At 48.0% G+C, this 14,593-nt stretch overlaps 1 protein-coding gene across 2 annotated transcripts in view; it reads left to right on the forward strand.

Annotated features, from left to right (window-relative positions):
* Positions 1-13,073, forward strand: part of DZIP1L (DAZ interacting zinc finger protein 1 like) — a 47,340-nt gene extending 34,267 nt beyond the window's left edge. For both annotated transcript variants that reach the window (XM_087430523.1, XM_087430522.1), the window contains exons 13-17: positions 718-910; positions 8,407-8,623; positions 9,058-9,245; positions 10,349-10,488; positions 12,115-13,073. In XM_087430523.1, the coding sequence (XP_087286649.1) occupies positions 718-910; positions 8,407-8,623; positions 9,058-9,245; positions 10,349-10,488; positions 12,115-12,276 (900 nt within the window). In that variant the 3' untranslated portion in view covers positions 12,277-13,073. The remainder of the gene's footprint in view (positions 1-717; positions 911-8,406; positions 8,624-9,057; positions 9,246-10,348; positions 10,489-12,114) is intronic.
* The last annotated feature ends 1,520 nt before the right edge of the window (positions 13,074-14,593 follow it).

Consider the following 14,593-nt stretch of genomic DNA (forward strand, 5'->3'; position numbering starts at 1 on the left):
AATTGTTCCCTCGTGCTTGTGCTTAACTAGAACATGAATAATACCGTGAAAGGCATTAATGAAATCAGTTATTAAATAAAAACACACCTCGTTACTAAAGTAGCCAGACGCGTGTAGCCGAACGATCATGTCATTGAAAATACTATTTGTGTAGAGTATGATTAGAAAGAAAAATGGACACCTAGGTTTAACTTTGTAAGGACGCTCACTAACTTTGGCCCTACGTTCAGACTCTGGGTGGATATCAGAGCCCAAGCAACTTCTAACAGGTCTTAGAAGGGTACCTGGCTTTTGTTTTTTGCAGTTGATTTTTTCAAACATTGTTAGCCATGGGGGGACAATGTGTCTGGCATAACGATAGTGCCTGGGCTACAAAAAGGAGCAAGCCATGGTCGCCCATCCCAGGATTCAGTCAGGTGGAGGAAAAGCATGTCCCACCTAAGCCCCATGTGCTGTGATGTCAGTGGAAAAGCGAGCAGTCCTGTGCATCATCCTGCTGCACGCATTTTGATGGGGCTCCCAGACCCTAAACCACCACCCTTTCAGCAGCGCGTGAAGCCGCTGCCCACCCTGCTCTGAAGCTCATCTCATCCTCTCCCAGGAAGCACCGGTGCTGATGATAGTGACTTCCAGGCCAGCAGCAGCAGGTTTACAGGCTTAGGGGAAGGAGAGGAAGGGGTGCCCTTATCTCCAGAGGGGAACTGCTGTCTCTTCTAGGACGCAAAGGGAATCCCTGTTCAGACTCTCAGACACTTGGAGTCCCTCCTGAGAGTCCAGCGGGAGCAGAAGGCAGGGAGGTTTTCTGAATTTTTGAGTCTGAGGGAAAAGCTCGTCAAGGAAGCCACCAGCAGAGTGAAGGAGAGACAGAGGAATGAGGCGGCAGTGTCCCAGCCAGACGGCCAGGCTCCAGGTAAGCTGGTGGGAGGGCTTGCTCAGGGGCTGTGACCTGGGAGGGTCTAGTTCTCACCAAGGCTCGTTTGCACACGAGCAGGGTGTAATCCCTGCCCCCATCGGGACATTGCTCTGAAGGACGAGATGGTAGGGTCCTTACAGGGGACTGAGTCCAAAAGTCCTCTGTTGGGGACACAAGAGGCCAAGGTGGGGTGTGGTGGGCCCCGGGTCCCTCAGAGAAGCAGAGGAGAGCCAGAGCTAGAGCTTGTGGCCAGCCCTGAACTTCCCTGCTCAGATGTACTGCCTCACTCAGCAGCCCAGTTACTACTTTACTTGCTTTGACACAAGTTGAACTTTGCTCCAGCAGAGTTTCTGGTATTTCTCTATAAACCAGGCATGTCAGCACTGGGAGACAGGCCCCAGGACTGGGAGTGCTGGGGCTGCAGGTGGAGGCAAATATCCATCAGATGAAATGCTCTGGGGCAGTGGGATGGCGTGGGGCCTCTGCTGGTTCTGTATGCGGACAAATCCTCCGAGCTCAGACTTGTTCCCTGGGCCGAGTCATGGCTGCTGCTCAGCCCCTGGGGGCCATGACAAGGGAAAGCCTGTGGTTCCTGTGGAGGATGAAATTACGTTGGTGACAGCCCTCCAGTCACTGTCCTCAGGGAACTTAGGGAGCAAGGGAACTTATGTTCCTAGGTTCGAGAGCCCCCCATTTCTAGAGGATTCCCAGATGCACGGGGCTGCTGTAACTGGAGGCTCTGGGGAGGGCTTCAGTGGGTCTGGGCTGCTCAGGCAGGGGGATGCCCCAGCTCTTTTCACTTGTCTCCTCGGTCACAGACATATGCAGCCAGAGGGAGGTCACTTCCGTTATCTCCTCGCATCTAAGCAGACCCAACGTGAGCTCTTCAAGCAGGGGAATTTTCGAGAGTGTAGTCCACATATCTCTGGGGATATGAGAGATGATTTTAGTTGCTCCATGGACAAATAATTTTAAAATTTAATCTTTATTTTTCTTCATGTGAATTAGAAAAACTGTTACTAACATACCAATCCGGTGAGATCATGGAATTATTACTCGGACAAATATAAAGCAGGTATTTGTGTGTTTTAAAGTAGTATCATTTAATATAAAAACGTCAAATAGATAATAGGACAGTTGGCATGAGAATATGGTGGAAATCATGTAGCTGATCTGGGAAACTGTCCTGTTTAGTTTATTTTTTTTATTTATTTTTTTTTACTATAATAAATAGTCTTTAATGATACTGAAAGATACAGTAGGGCTGTAATACTTTTCCCAGTGTTCCTGAAAGTGCCAACCAGAATAGTGAGCACATATTTGGTGTTAAACAAATTACTTTTTTGTTTGTTTGTTTATTGCAGTAACATTGGTTTATAACATTGTATAAATTTCAGGTGTACATCATTATACTTCTATTTCTGCATAGATTACATCATGTTCACCACCCAAATACTAATTACAACCCATCACCACACACATGTGCCGAATTATCCCTTTCGCCCTTCTCCCTCCCCCCTTCCCCTCTGGTAACCACCAATCCAATCTCTGTCTCTATGTGTTTGTTTATTGTTGTTATTATCTACTACTTAATGAAGGAAATCATATGGTATTTGACCTTCTCCCTCTGACTTATTTCACTTTGCATAATACCCTCAATGTCCATCCATGTTGTCACAAATGGCTGGATTTCATCGTTTCTTATGGCTGAGTAGTATTCCATTGAGTATATATACCACAGCTTCTTTATCCATTCGTCCCTTGATGGGCGCTTAGGTTGCTTCCAAGTCTTGGCTATTGTGAATGACGCTGCAATGAACACAGGGGTGCATGTATCTTTAGGCATTGGTGTTTTCAAGTTCTTTGGATAAATACCCAGCAGTGGAATAGCTGGATCATATGGTAGTTCTATCCTTGATTTTTTGAGGAATCTCCATACTGTTTTCCATAGTGGCTGCACCAGTTTGCACTCCCACCAGCAGTGTATGAGAGTTCCCTTCTCTCCACATCCTCTCCAACACATGTTGTTTCCTGTCTTGTTAATTATAGCCATTCTGAGGGGCGTGAGGTGATATCTCATTGTAGTTTTGATTTGCATTTCCCTGATAGTTAATGATTTTGAACATCTTTTCATGTGTCTGTTGGCCATCTGTATATCTTCTTTGGAGAAATGCCTGTTCAGGTCTTTTGCCCATTTTTTAATTGGGTTGTTAGTTTTTTTGTTGTTGAGATGCATGAGTTCTTTATATATTTTGGAGATTAAGCCCTTATCAGATGTATGGTTTGCAAATATCTTCTCCCAATTTCTAGGTTGTCTTTTTGTTTTGTTGATGGTTTCCTTTGCTGTGCAGAAGCTTTTTAGTTTGATGTCGTCCCATTTGTTTATTTTTTCTATTGTTTCTCTTGCCTGGTCAGACATGGTGCTTGAAAATATGTTGCTAAGACCGATGTCGAAGAGAGTACTGCCTATGTTTTCTTCTAGAAGTTTTATAGTTTCAGGTCTTACATTCAAGTCTTTAATCCATTTGGAGTTAATTTTTGTGTATGTTGTAAGGTAAGGGTCTACTTTCATTTTTTTGCATGTGGCTATCCAGTTTTCCCAACACCATTTGTTGAAGAGACTTTCTTTTCTCCATTGTATGTTCTTGGCTCCTTTGTCAGAGATTAGCTGTCCATAGATGTGTGGGTTTATTTCTGGGCTTTCGATTCTATTCCATTGATCTGTGTGTCTGTTTTTGTGCCAGTACCATGCTGTTTTGGTGACTATAGCTTTGCAGTATATTTTGAAATCAGGGAGTGTGATACCTCCAGCTTTGTTCTTTTTTCTCAGGATTCCTTTAGCTATTCGGGGTCTTTTGTTGTTCCATATAAATTTTAGGATTCTTTGTTCTATTTCTGTGAAAAATGTTGTTGGAACTTTGATAGGGATTGCATTGAATCTATAGATGGCTTTAGGAAGTATGGACATCTTAACTATGTTAATTCTTCCAATCCAAGAGCACAGAATATCTTTCCATTTCTTTGTGTCTTCTGCAATTTCTTTCAGCAATGTTTTATAGTTTTCTGTGTACAGCTCTTTCACCTCTTTGGTTAAGTTTATTCCTAGGTATTTTATTCTTTTTGTTGCAATTGTAAATGGGATGGTATTCTTAACTTCTCTTTCTGCTACTTTGTTGTTAGTGTATAGAAATGCAACTGATTTTTGTCTGTTGATTTTGTATCCTGCAACTTTACCATACTCGTTTATTACTTCTAAAAGTTTTCTGGTGGATTCTTTAGGGTTTTCTATATATAAGATCATGTCATCTGCAAATAGTGACAGTTTCACTTCTTCCTTTCCAATTTGGATCCCTTTTATTTCTTTCACTTGCCTGATTGCTCTGGCTAGGACTTCCAGTACTATGTTAAATAGGAGTGGTGACAGTGGGCATCCTTGTCTGGTTCCTGTTCTTAGAGGGATAGGTTTCAGTTTTTCACCATTGAGGATGATATTAGCTGTGGGTTTCTCATATATGGCCTTTATTATGTTGAGGTACTTTCCTTCTATCCCCATTTTATTCAGAGTTTTTATCATAAATGGATGCTGTATCTTGTCAAATGCTTTCTCTGCATCTCTTGAGATGATCATGTGATTTTTATTCTTCATTTTATTAATGTGGTGTATTACGTTGATTGATTTGCAAATGTTGAACCATCCCTGTATACCTGGAATAAATCCCACTTGATGATGGTGTATAATCTTTTTAATGTATTGTTGTATGCGATTTGCTAGTATTTTGCTGAGGATTTTTGCATTGATGTTCATCAGTGATATTGGCCTGTAATTTCTTTTTTTGTGTTGTCCTTGTCTGGTTTTGGTATCAGGGTAATGTCGGCTTTGTAGAATGAGTTAGGGAGCTTCCTCCCTCCTCAATTTTTTGGAAGAGTTTGAGAAGGATAGGTATTAAGTCTTCTTTAAATGTTTGGTAGAATTCACCAGGGAAGCCGTCTGGTCCTGGACTTTTATTTTTCGGGAGGTTTTTGATTACTGTTTCGATCTCCTTACTGGTGATTGGTCTATTCAAATTCTCTATTTCTTCTTGATCCAGTTTTGGAAGGTTGTATGATTCTAAGAATTTATCCATTTCTTCCAGATTGTTGAATTGGTTGGCATATAGCTTTTCATAGTATTCTCTTATAATCTTTTGTATCTCTGAGGTGTCTGTTGTAATTTCTCCTCTTTCATTTCTGATTTTACTTATTTGTGCCTTCTCTCGTTTTTCCTTGGTGAGTCTAGCTAAAGGTTTGTCAATTTTGTTGATCTTTTCAAAGAACCAGCTCTTGGTTTCATTAATTTTTTCTATTGTTTTTTTGGTCTCTATTTCATTTATTTCTGCTCTGATTTTTATTATTTCCCTTCTTCTACTGATTTTGGGCTTTGTTTGTTCTTCTTTTTCCAGTTCCTTTAGGTGCATTGTTAGATTGTTTATTTTAGATTTTTCTTGTTTGTTGAGATAGGCCTGTATTGCTATAAACTTCCCTCTTAGAACCGCTTTTGCTGTATCCCATAAATTCTGGCATGTCATATTTTCATTTTCATTTGTCTCCACGTATTTTTTGATTTCTTCTTTGATTTCTTCGTTGACCCAGTCGTTGTTCAGTAGCATTTTGTTTAATCTCCACGTATTTGTGGCTTTTCTGATTTTCTTCCTATAGTTGATTTCTAGTTTCATACCGTTGTGGTCAGAAATGATGCTTGGTATTATTTCAGTCTTCTTAAACTTATGGAGACTTGTTTTGTGGCCTAATATGTGATCAATCCTGGAGAATATTCCATGTGCATTTGAAAAGAACGTGTATTCTTCGGTTTTTGGATGGAATGCTCTGTATATATCTACTAGGTCCATCTGTTCTAGTGTGTCATTTAAGGCCAATGTTTCCTTATTGATCTTCCGTTTGGATGATCTATCCGTTGGTGTAAGTGAAGCGTTAAAGTCCCCTACTATTATTGTGTTACTGTCTATTTCTCGTTTTATGTCTGTTAATAATTGCTTTATATATTTAGGTGCACCTACATTGGGTGCGTAGATATTTACAAGTTTTATATCCTCTTGTTGGATTGTTCCCTTGATCATTATGTAATGCCCCTCTTTGTCTCTTTTTATAGTTTTTGTTTTAAAGTCTATTTTGTCTGATATGAGTACTGCTACCCCAGCTTTCTTTTCATTGCCATTTGCGTGGAGTATCTTTTTCCATCCCTTCACTTTCAGTTTATGAGTGTCTTTAGGTCTGAAGTGTGTCTCTTGTATGCAGCGTATATATGGGTCTTGTTTTTTTATCCAGTCAGCCACCCTATGCCTTTTAATTGGAGCATTTAGTCCATTGACGTTTAAAGTAGCTATTGATAAGTATGTACTTACTGCCATTTTTTAACTTTTTTTTTTCTCAGTGTTTTAGTAGTCCTTCTCTGTTCCTTTCTTCTTCTATACAGAATTGATGGTCTCTTTAGTTTGACATCTGTCTGAAAGCTCTACTCTTTAACTCCCCTCCTCCCTCCTTTTATGTTTTTGATATCACATCTAACCTCTTTTTTGTGCATTTGTATCCATTACGTTCTTATCATGGAACTAGATAATTTTTCCTATTTGTGGTCTTTTCTTTTCCCCTTAAATCAGTCCCTTTAACATTTCTTGTAGCACTGGTTTCTTGTTGACAAACTCCTTTAATTTTTGCTTGTCTGGGAAATTTTTGATCTCTCCTTCCATTTGGAATGATAACCTTGATGGGTAGAGTATTCTTGGCTGTAAGTTTTTTCCTTTTAGCATTTTAAATATATCGTGCCACTCTCTTCTAGCCTGTAAGGTTTCTGCTGAGAAGTCAGCTGATAGCCTTATGGGGTTTCCTTTGTATGTTACTTTGTCCTGTTTAGTTTAAATGTCTAGTCTTAGAAGCTCTGAGGAAAGGATGGTTCTTAGTCTTGCACAGAAATCTCAGAAGTGTGTCTGTTCTGTTTGCTAACCTGCCTTTCACACTTCAGTTTAGCTCATAGCCCCCCTGCTCACTTGCTCCAATGTTCATGTTGTCATGCATTCATCTAGTACAGGATTTACTGAGGTTCCCCCGTGCTGGGGCCTGCCACCTCAGCTGGAAGGTTGGCCAGGACGGGTGATGTGATGGAGGCAAGCCCTTGGCGGTGGGGGCTCTGAGGAGAGGGGATAGGCAATCAGGGAAGAGGAGGGGAAGCGCCCCTGAGTCCCAGCTTCCAAGGAGAGGGAAGGCATCTTGCTTCTCCAGGTGCCACCCTCCCCTCTAGCCCTTGCTCCTGCAGTCAGGAAGCCCCCCTTGTCTTCTCTCCCCTTCCCCGGTCTTGGGGTCCTGTCTTCTCCAAGGCATGTCACGTGTGAGGTGAGCACTGTGTGACCTCTCTTTCCAGGTCCCTTGAGTGCCGTCCGTGTGCTCACCTCCTGTCCCACTCAGACAGGGCCTCTTTTGTTTTGGGGCAAAGCTGTGGGGTGTAGAAAGGCAGTGGCAAGAGCCCTAGACTTGGGGCAACCGATGCTCTGGATTTGCATCTACCACTTACTTCTGTGGAATGGTGGGTCTTCATCGAGTCTCTTAGTCTCTGGAAGCCTCTGTCGAGTACGGAAAATGATACTCTCCGAGGGAGTCTGGGGCTAAATGGAGGTCGTGTGTAAAGTGCTGATTAGCCTGGCATTGGTACACGGCAACTGTAGCTATTGTTGTTATTTTCCCTCAGCAAGTTTGTTGGCCTTCCCCTTCTCTTCAGTTTACGCTTTCCTGGAAGGTCCACTTCTGAGTAAATGCATTCTCTGAGAGCAGTGTATTTCAAATGTTTTTGACCTTGAACTACAGTAGGAAACCCATCTTACACTGTGACTCGGTCCACATGTGTAAGACTCCCTGTGATGCACTTTCTCTCCTCTTGTCTTTCTATAAAACAATTGCTGATCCTGGATTCCCTCTTCCCCTCAATGGGTCTTGCACTTTGGAAGGTGGTGGGCTGTGTTGATTACCTGCAACAGGCCAGTTGTGGGAGGAGGTTGTGAGGATCTTGATGGCCCATGTGGTCCTGTGGTGACCTCTGGTGGCAACATGGCCATCCTGCAAGGCTGCCCACACGCCACTGGCTGCAGCATGGGTGGGTAGAGAGGGTAGGTGGCATTAGGGAGGTCAGCCTCTAGGACTGTTTCGGGGGTGAGCTATGGACATGCTGGGCCCCTCTCAGACCTGCTGCCTCCTGCGGGTCTCCTGGAAGATGGCACAACCCTGGAAGACCAGTTGCTCTCCTGGTCTCTGATGAAACCGTGGGTCGCAGCCCCAAGTCTGGCCAGCAATGGGACACCTGGGGTGGGGGAAGTTATTAAATCTGCTGTGGTTACACTGCAGCAGAGTGACTTGTCCAGTCCAGTGTGTTGGAGCCTCTTTCTGCATCCTCTCAGGCTCGAGGGCCCAGATGGGTGTGCCCTGAAACTCATTCTTGTCTGTGTTTCTAGTCAAAAGCCAGCAGAGCCCACTGGTCACCAAAGAGGTCCAGCCAAAGGCCAGGATCCTACATGTGGCGTTGCCATCCAAGCTGGCAGAGCCGTCCATGACAACTCTTCAGAACCGCAGCAGCCATGGCCCTGGCCCGGCTCAGGCACCCACCCCAACTCCACGCCCCAGAGCACATGGATCCTCTGACACCCCTGCTTCCCCAGAGCCTGGGCTGAGGTGAGCCCCAGACTCTGCACTCTCCCTGGGTCTGTGGTGTGGCTCCTGGCCCCAGGCAGCCCTGTTCTGGGCTCCCCACGCACTGCTGCAGACAGGTGAGGGGCAGAGACAGAAGTGGACAGGAGGGGTCTCAGGTGGGGTCCAACCTGACCTCCCAGGAACAGACTGGGGCCCTTTGCTCCCAGCCAGGACAAACCTCCCCTCCCCTCCCCAGCTCTTCCCAGGCCGCAGCCGCCACACTGGAAGAGCTGGGTCCTCATCTTCTAAGGGAGGAGCTGGTGTGGCTGCTGCGATCCAGGATGACTCCTGGCTGTCCAGGGAGGGAGCAGGGCTGGCTCTGGGCAAACCAAACACACTCGCAAGTGGTGAAGTGTGGCTCTTCAAGTCTCCTTTTGGTGGCCTGTGCATCCCTCATTTCTTCTCCTCCATGGCAGTACACCCCCGTTCAGTTCTGAAGAGGACTCGGAGAGGGACTCTGTGCAGCGTGCATCTCTCCAGCCCCCAAGTGTTCCTTCGAGGATGGGGCCCCGGCCGGAGGATGACTGGGACTGGTCCGACACTGAGACCTCGGAGGGGAACACCCAGCCCCCTGGCAAGGGCTCAGGTGGGCTGGCTACCTCAGGTGAGGAAGGTTTTCTTTAAAACAGTGAGGCCTGTGGCTTCTGGCTTCAGTTGCATTTTCTGGCGAGGATTAGTTAAAGAACATGGAACTTAGAGTTCTGTCTTTCTGAAGTTGGTAAGTGGAAGCACTGGGGTGGAAGCCCAGGTCTGTACTATCTGCAAAGTCCACAGTCTTGATGGATTCTGCTGTATTTCGTCTTGTCCACAGCATAGCCCAAGCCTGCCAGTCCATCAGAATCCACCAGAACCAGATCTTTGGAGAAGTACTGACAACCTGCCAGGCGGGGCGATAGGGTGGAAAGATCTTGGACCCGGGAGTCAGGAGTCCTCAGAGGCAGTTCAGGCTCTGTCACTTGTTCCCTGCTTGTGCTCGTGTGAGGGGTTTCGGTTCCTTTGTTGTAACATGAGGTACCTGGACAAGATGATTAATGACGGTGAGGAACACAGTGCCTGGTACATAGTCAGCCCTTAGCAAACATTACTTGAATCAATCAATGAGCCAAGGGCTGTTGTAGCTCCAGATGTCTGCTCAGGCCCTGAGACGTTCGAACCCAGAAGGCCACGGTTAGCTCCCGGCTTCTTGGTGGTTCCCGAGGTCCGGACATACGCCTTGCCTTACCACGTCACCAGGAGTCCATCGATAATGTAGGTCACTGCTTCGCTCCCTTCCTGCACAGCTTGCAGAAAGACTGGCCGCAGCCCTCCTGTGCTAATTTATATTTGTGATATTTCTTCTTGTGTCTGTGAAGATGTTGAAGGAGGATGTTCCGCATATTAGTCTTGTAGGTCGTGTACCAACTGAGCAGAGGTTCTGCCTCAGCCTCCTGTTAAGAAGGAAGAACTGCTTCTTAAGCCTCCGTCCCAGCCCTGTCGTTAAGTCTGTACTGTTCCATTTCGGGATCCTCAAAGCCTTTTGTCACCGGCACACGCTGGCCTGGGCCTTCTCTCTCTCCTTGCCCCTCTCCTTGCGGTTGTTCTTCCTGCTGCCTCCTGACCCTTGTCCACACTCCCTCTGTCCACACCAGAGCCTGGACATGACCCACAAGGATGAGGCATTCGTTTTCTGGGCTTTTCTCTCTGACACAACCTCTCGTTGTCTTCCAGAGACACTGGTGCAGTCGATGGTCAAAAATCTTGAGAAGCAGCTGGAGGCTCCGGCGAAGAAGCCTGCTGGAGGGGTCAAGCTGTTCTTAGTGCCCAACGCCGGGCCGCAGAGGGCTGCTGCACCAGGACGGCAGCCTCAGGTAGGGTGTAGGACGCCTGGAGATTGCCCGGCAATTGCCTCAGCTCCGAGTTTTGGAGGCCTGGGGTGGGGGCTGGGGGAGGGTCCAGCAAGTGTCAGCCTTGGCCCTAGCAGGACATTGCAGGTGACCTCACTGTCTCCTCTGCCCCTGCGCGGGTGGAAAGAGGGCCACTCTCCAATGCTTGTTGTTTGTGTCCATGTTAATGTTAAAAAGCCTTTTGGTTCATTACATAAGCAACTACTCGGTGGGTTGTTTCTCATGGCCGCTCACGCTCCATTTCCTACCTCTGACAGATCCTGGCCGTGGCTCTGGGTCTGCCTTCCTGCAGCAGCTGCTCTCTTCCAGCTCTGGCTCATCCCACAGTGGACCCCTCCCCATTCCTTCACTCCTCCGAGGACCACAACACAAGGCTGTGCGCAGGGCAGGCTTCTTCCCAAGGGTGGGCATTGGAGTGTCATCACACAGTGCATCAGAGCAGGCGACAACATACACAGGGAATGTTCAGATACCTTTGTGCTCATCACTGAGTGTCTCGATGGCCTTGCTCTCTCAGGCTCTAGTTGCCATCAGATTTAGAGCTCAGATGCTCAGTCTCTCTGACCATTACCATTACCATGACCAGAACCGCACTGCCCCCTGTCAGGGAACAACTCCCACATGGCTGTTTCATAGGCAGAAACATTTGATGTTCTTGTTACTTCATAATCCATTCTCACCTTTCTCATTCCAAAAGGTGCACCCTGGGATGACCGATGCTGTTGCTAAAATCCAGTAGTAGCGGGCAATCACTTCTTGGTTCTCGATAGCATACTCCCCCTCTCCTTCACTATGTAATGTGTTTGGTCTATCACACGGCTCATGTCTGTTTGTGAGTAATGAGTCCAAGTGATTAAGACAAATATTTGTTCCTTTTCCCATATTGCGAAAGAGCACCAAGCAAGCAGGGCTCAGAGCACGCTGCTGCCCTGGGCCCTGGGTGGTTTCCGATTGGGTGGCCTTACATTCCAGGAGAAAATGCATAGGATGCTTATATCAAAGCCCAGGTGGCCGGGCCTCATGCCAACAGGGGCACTGAGGTCTCTGGAGGAGTGACTGTGGTCTGGGGGTAGCCTAGGCCCTTGGCTGACTCTGGGCTCTCCTATTGGCTGCAGCCCAGGCCCTTTCCAGGCTGCAGGATTCCTGGCACTTAGGAACTCCCCTTGTGCTCCTTCGGTCAGTCGGAGTGTTTACCTACACGGCCTGGGAGAAGCAGTCTGGGAGGAGGTGGAATGGCTACTCTAGCCCCTGGTGCATTCAGCTCAGGAATTCAGAAAAGTCAAAGCTCTGGGCTTCCAGCTCTGAAAATGTGGGGAGTTAAAAAATCTGGACAAAGTTTAGATTACAAGAGCAACCTGATCTGCACAGGCCTTTCTGAGGAGCTGCCTCAGTTCCGCTAGAGGAATTTCAGGAGGCCTTGAATTCACTCTGACCCTGGGTCTCCGATGCAGGGGAGACAGGGAGACTTGACACAGCAGGAGTGGTGGTGTCTCCCTACTGCCTTCTTCTGGATTTGCATTTTGTCCCCAGATCTGCATTTCCATCCTCCCTGATTGGAATGCATTTTCTTCTCCGCCTTACCTCCTGCAGCCTTCTGATGATGAAAGCGACTTGGAGGTCTCTTCTTTGGAAGATCTCCCCCAGGATCTGGACCAGAGAGAGAAACCTAAGCCCTTGTCTCGCTCGAAGCTCCTGCAGAAGTCTGGCGCCAGCTCTTGGAGGCCCAGCCCACCCAGGGTCCCTGACTGGTGATCTTGCTCAGGAGTCTGGCGGCCAGAGGACCAGCCGTGTTGCCTGGCTGGGTCCCGCCCCACAGAAGAGGCTGCTGGGCCTCTTGTCTTCACCACTAATTGGGAGGTCTTCTCCCTTGGAGAGAAGCAGAGCAGAAGACGGATATAATTTCTGCCCTCCTGCCTGTGAGGGGCCCTGCCCCAGAGCCCCAGGGGGCCTGGCTGGGTGCCCCTGGGTCCTCCCACGGCTTGAGAAAGGATTATAACAGGACCTCCAGCAATTTCCCTCCTCCACCTCCATGTTGACACAGACTGAAAGGAGCCACTTGGTCTCTATTCCTGAGTGTTTGTAAACCTGTAGGAGCACTGTAGAGATGAGTCCTATATGGGGTCCTCTTGGAGACAAGTGCCTCTGTCAGTCATTCAATGACTGATCCAAAGTCATTTACTAAGTGCCTGCTCTGTGCTAGGTCCTCCAGCATCTCACTGCAGAATTGATGCAGGCAGAGGTGGGCAGGGCAGAAAGTATGGGGTAGTAATCTAGTGACAGATTAGGGTGTTAGGGGAGCATGGAAGGGGCCACCCAGTGCAGTCTGGGGATGATCTTGGAGAGCTTCCCAGAGTTGTGGTGTCTGGCATGGCCTGCTCAGGGGTGGGAGGGAAGGAGGGTCACTTGGCTGGGGCCGCATATCCCCAAAGGACCACAAATTTGATTTTTGATATTATTACCAAAATGAGGTTATATGTATAGCCACTGTATTTTTTTAATGTGAAAAGCATTAATTTATTATATGTGGACATTTAAATATAGCACAATGTTTATAACTCTGGTATTTCTTCATTATTTTTGGAGCTTCAGTGGGGGCAGGCGGTGGGGTGAAGCAACCTGCACACCAATTATGTCCCTGTAGGTCTTTCAGATGCAGTTGCCAAGATGGACTTAGGAGTGAGTGTGCGAGTTTGTTGAGGAGCCACACCTGTGAAAGGTGAAGGTGGGGGAAGCAGGACTGGGTGGGGAAAGGCCTCAGAGTGCAACGCAGGTCTGACCACTGTGGGAGGAGAGAGAGGAGGAAGAAGGAACAGGCAGGAGGAGCCCCAGACCACCAGGCAGGGCTGATGTTGCCAGCCCAGTGGGAGCTCCAGGGCGGGAACTGCCCACTGGGGAGTCCCCACTAGGCAGAAAAGGCCAGGCCCTAGTGCCCCCACCCTGCTCGGCCATTGACTGGGGTGGCCCAGGAAGAGTGAGACCTGAGTTGAAAGCTCAGATGAGCCCTGTCAGCCAACTTCATTCACTGTAGTTGAACCGCAACTTTTTTCCCGAAGGGAGTCCCAGCTGTGCATCTCCACACCTCACAAGTAGAGGGAATAGTATGCTAAGTCCAAGTCCCCAACGCCCAGCTTTAACCGTCATCAACTCAACTCATGGCCAGTCTGGCTTCATCCATCTCTTCCCCCACTTCCGGTCTCTCCTCCTCCCCAGCCCTCCGTCCAGGCTTCTTTTGACCTCTGGGTGGTCCTGACACCTGGGCTGGTCCCTGACGTCCTAGTAGGAGGAAATGGGAAGTGAGGGAGGGAAGGCATTGCCCAGAACAAAGGGGACCTGTGGGTGGGGAGGCTTGGGGGCATCGTGGGGCTGTTCAGTGATGCCGGAGCACAGCTTATGAAGGGCCTTATGGGGGACTCGGGGCCAGCACAGCCCTGGCTGGTTGAGGGGGCAAATTCCTTTGTGTATCTCACACCTTTGAACAGCTGAGAATGTGTGGGATGGACGATCCCAGTGCTGTATGAGGGGGGACGGTGAGTGAGGAGTGGGGGGCTCATCTTTCTCTCAGAATTCTGCCAAAAAAGTCATGTTTTCTTATTCACTGGGTTTGGGAAGAGAGGGTAAAAGATGCCTTGGTGCCCTTTGCCGCATCCTGGTTTCCCTTCCTACGCCAGCCGCCGCATCACGCATGCGCCCTTAGGTCTCTGCTTTTGGCCCCAGAGAGGCAGCGCGGTGGGCTTGCAGGTGATGCCGGAGGTGTAGGAGAGCTGCCGCTACCAGGGCAGCCGGCAGCCAAGGCGGGATGGAGTCGGTGAGGAATTGCGCCCGCCTGCCCTGCTTCGGTGGGACAGTTCTGAGGTTTATACCGCAGTTTCTCAGGGAGTCCCCGGGGGAGTGAGCCCCAGGTGCCGGTAGCAGTTGCTACTTAGTGATGCACCTTTTCAGGCCTTCCTCCCTCCTGCTTCGTTTCTCTCACCCTCTCACTTCTACTTCTTGAGAGCACCTCTGAAATAAAGTACCTGTCCCGCGGACCCGTGTCACGTGCACACACACGCTGCAGAAAATTGCCAATGAG

The sequence above is a fragment of the Ceratotherium simum genome, chromosome 5 (genome assembly GCF_057802395.1).
Source record: "Ceratotherium simum simum isolate JZ-2026a chromosome 5, ASM5780239v1, whole genome shotgun sequence".
NCBI lineage: Eukaryota > Metazoa > Chordata > Mammalia > Perissodactyla > Rhinocerotidae > Ceratotherium > Ceratotherium simum.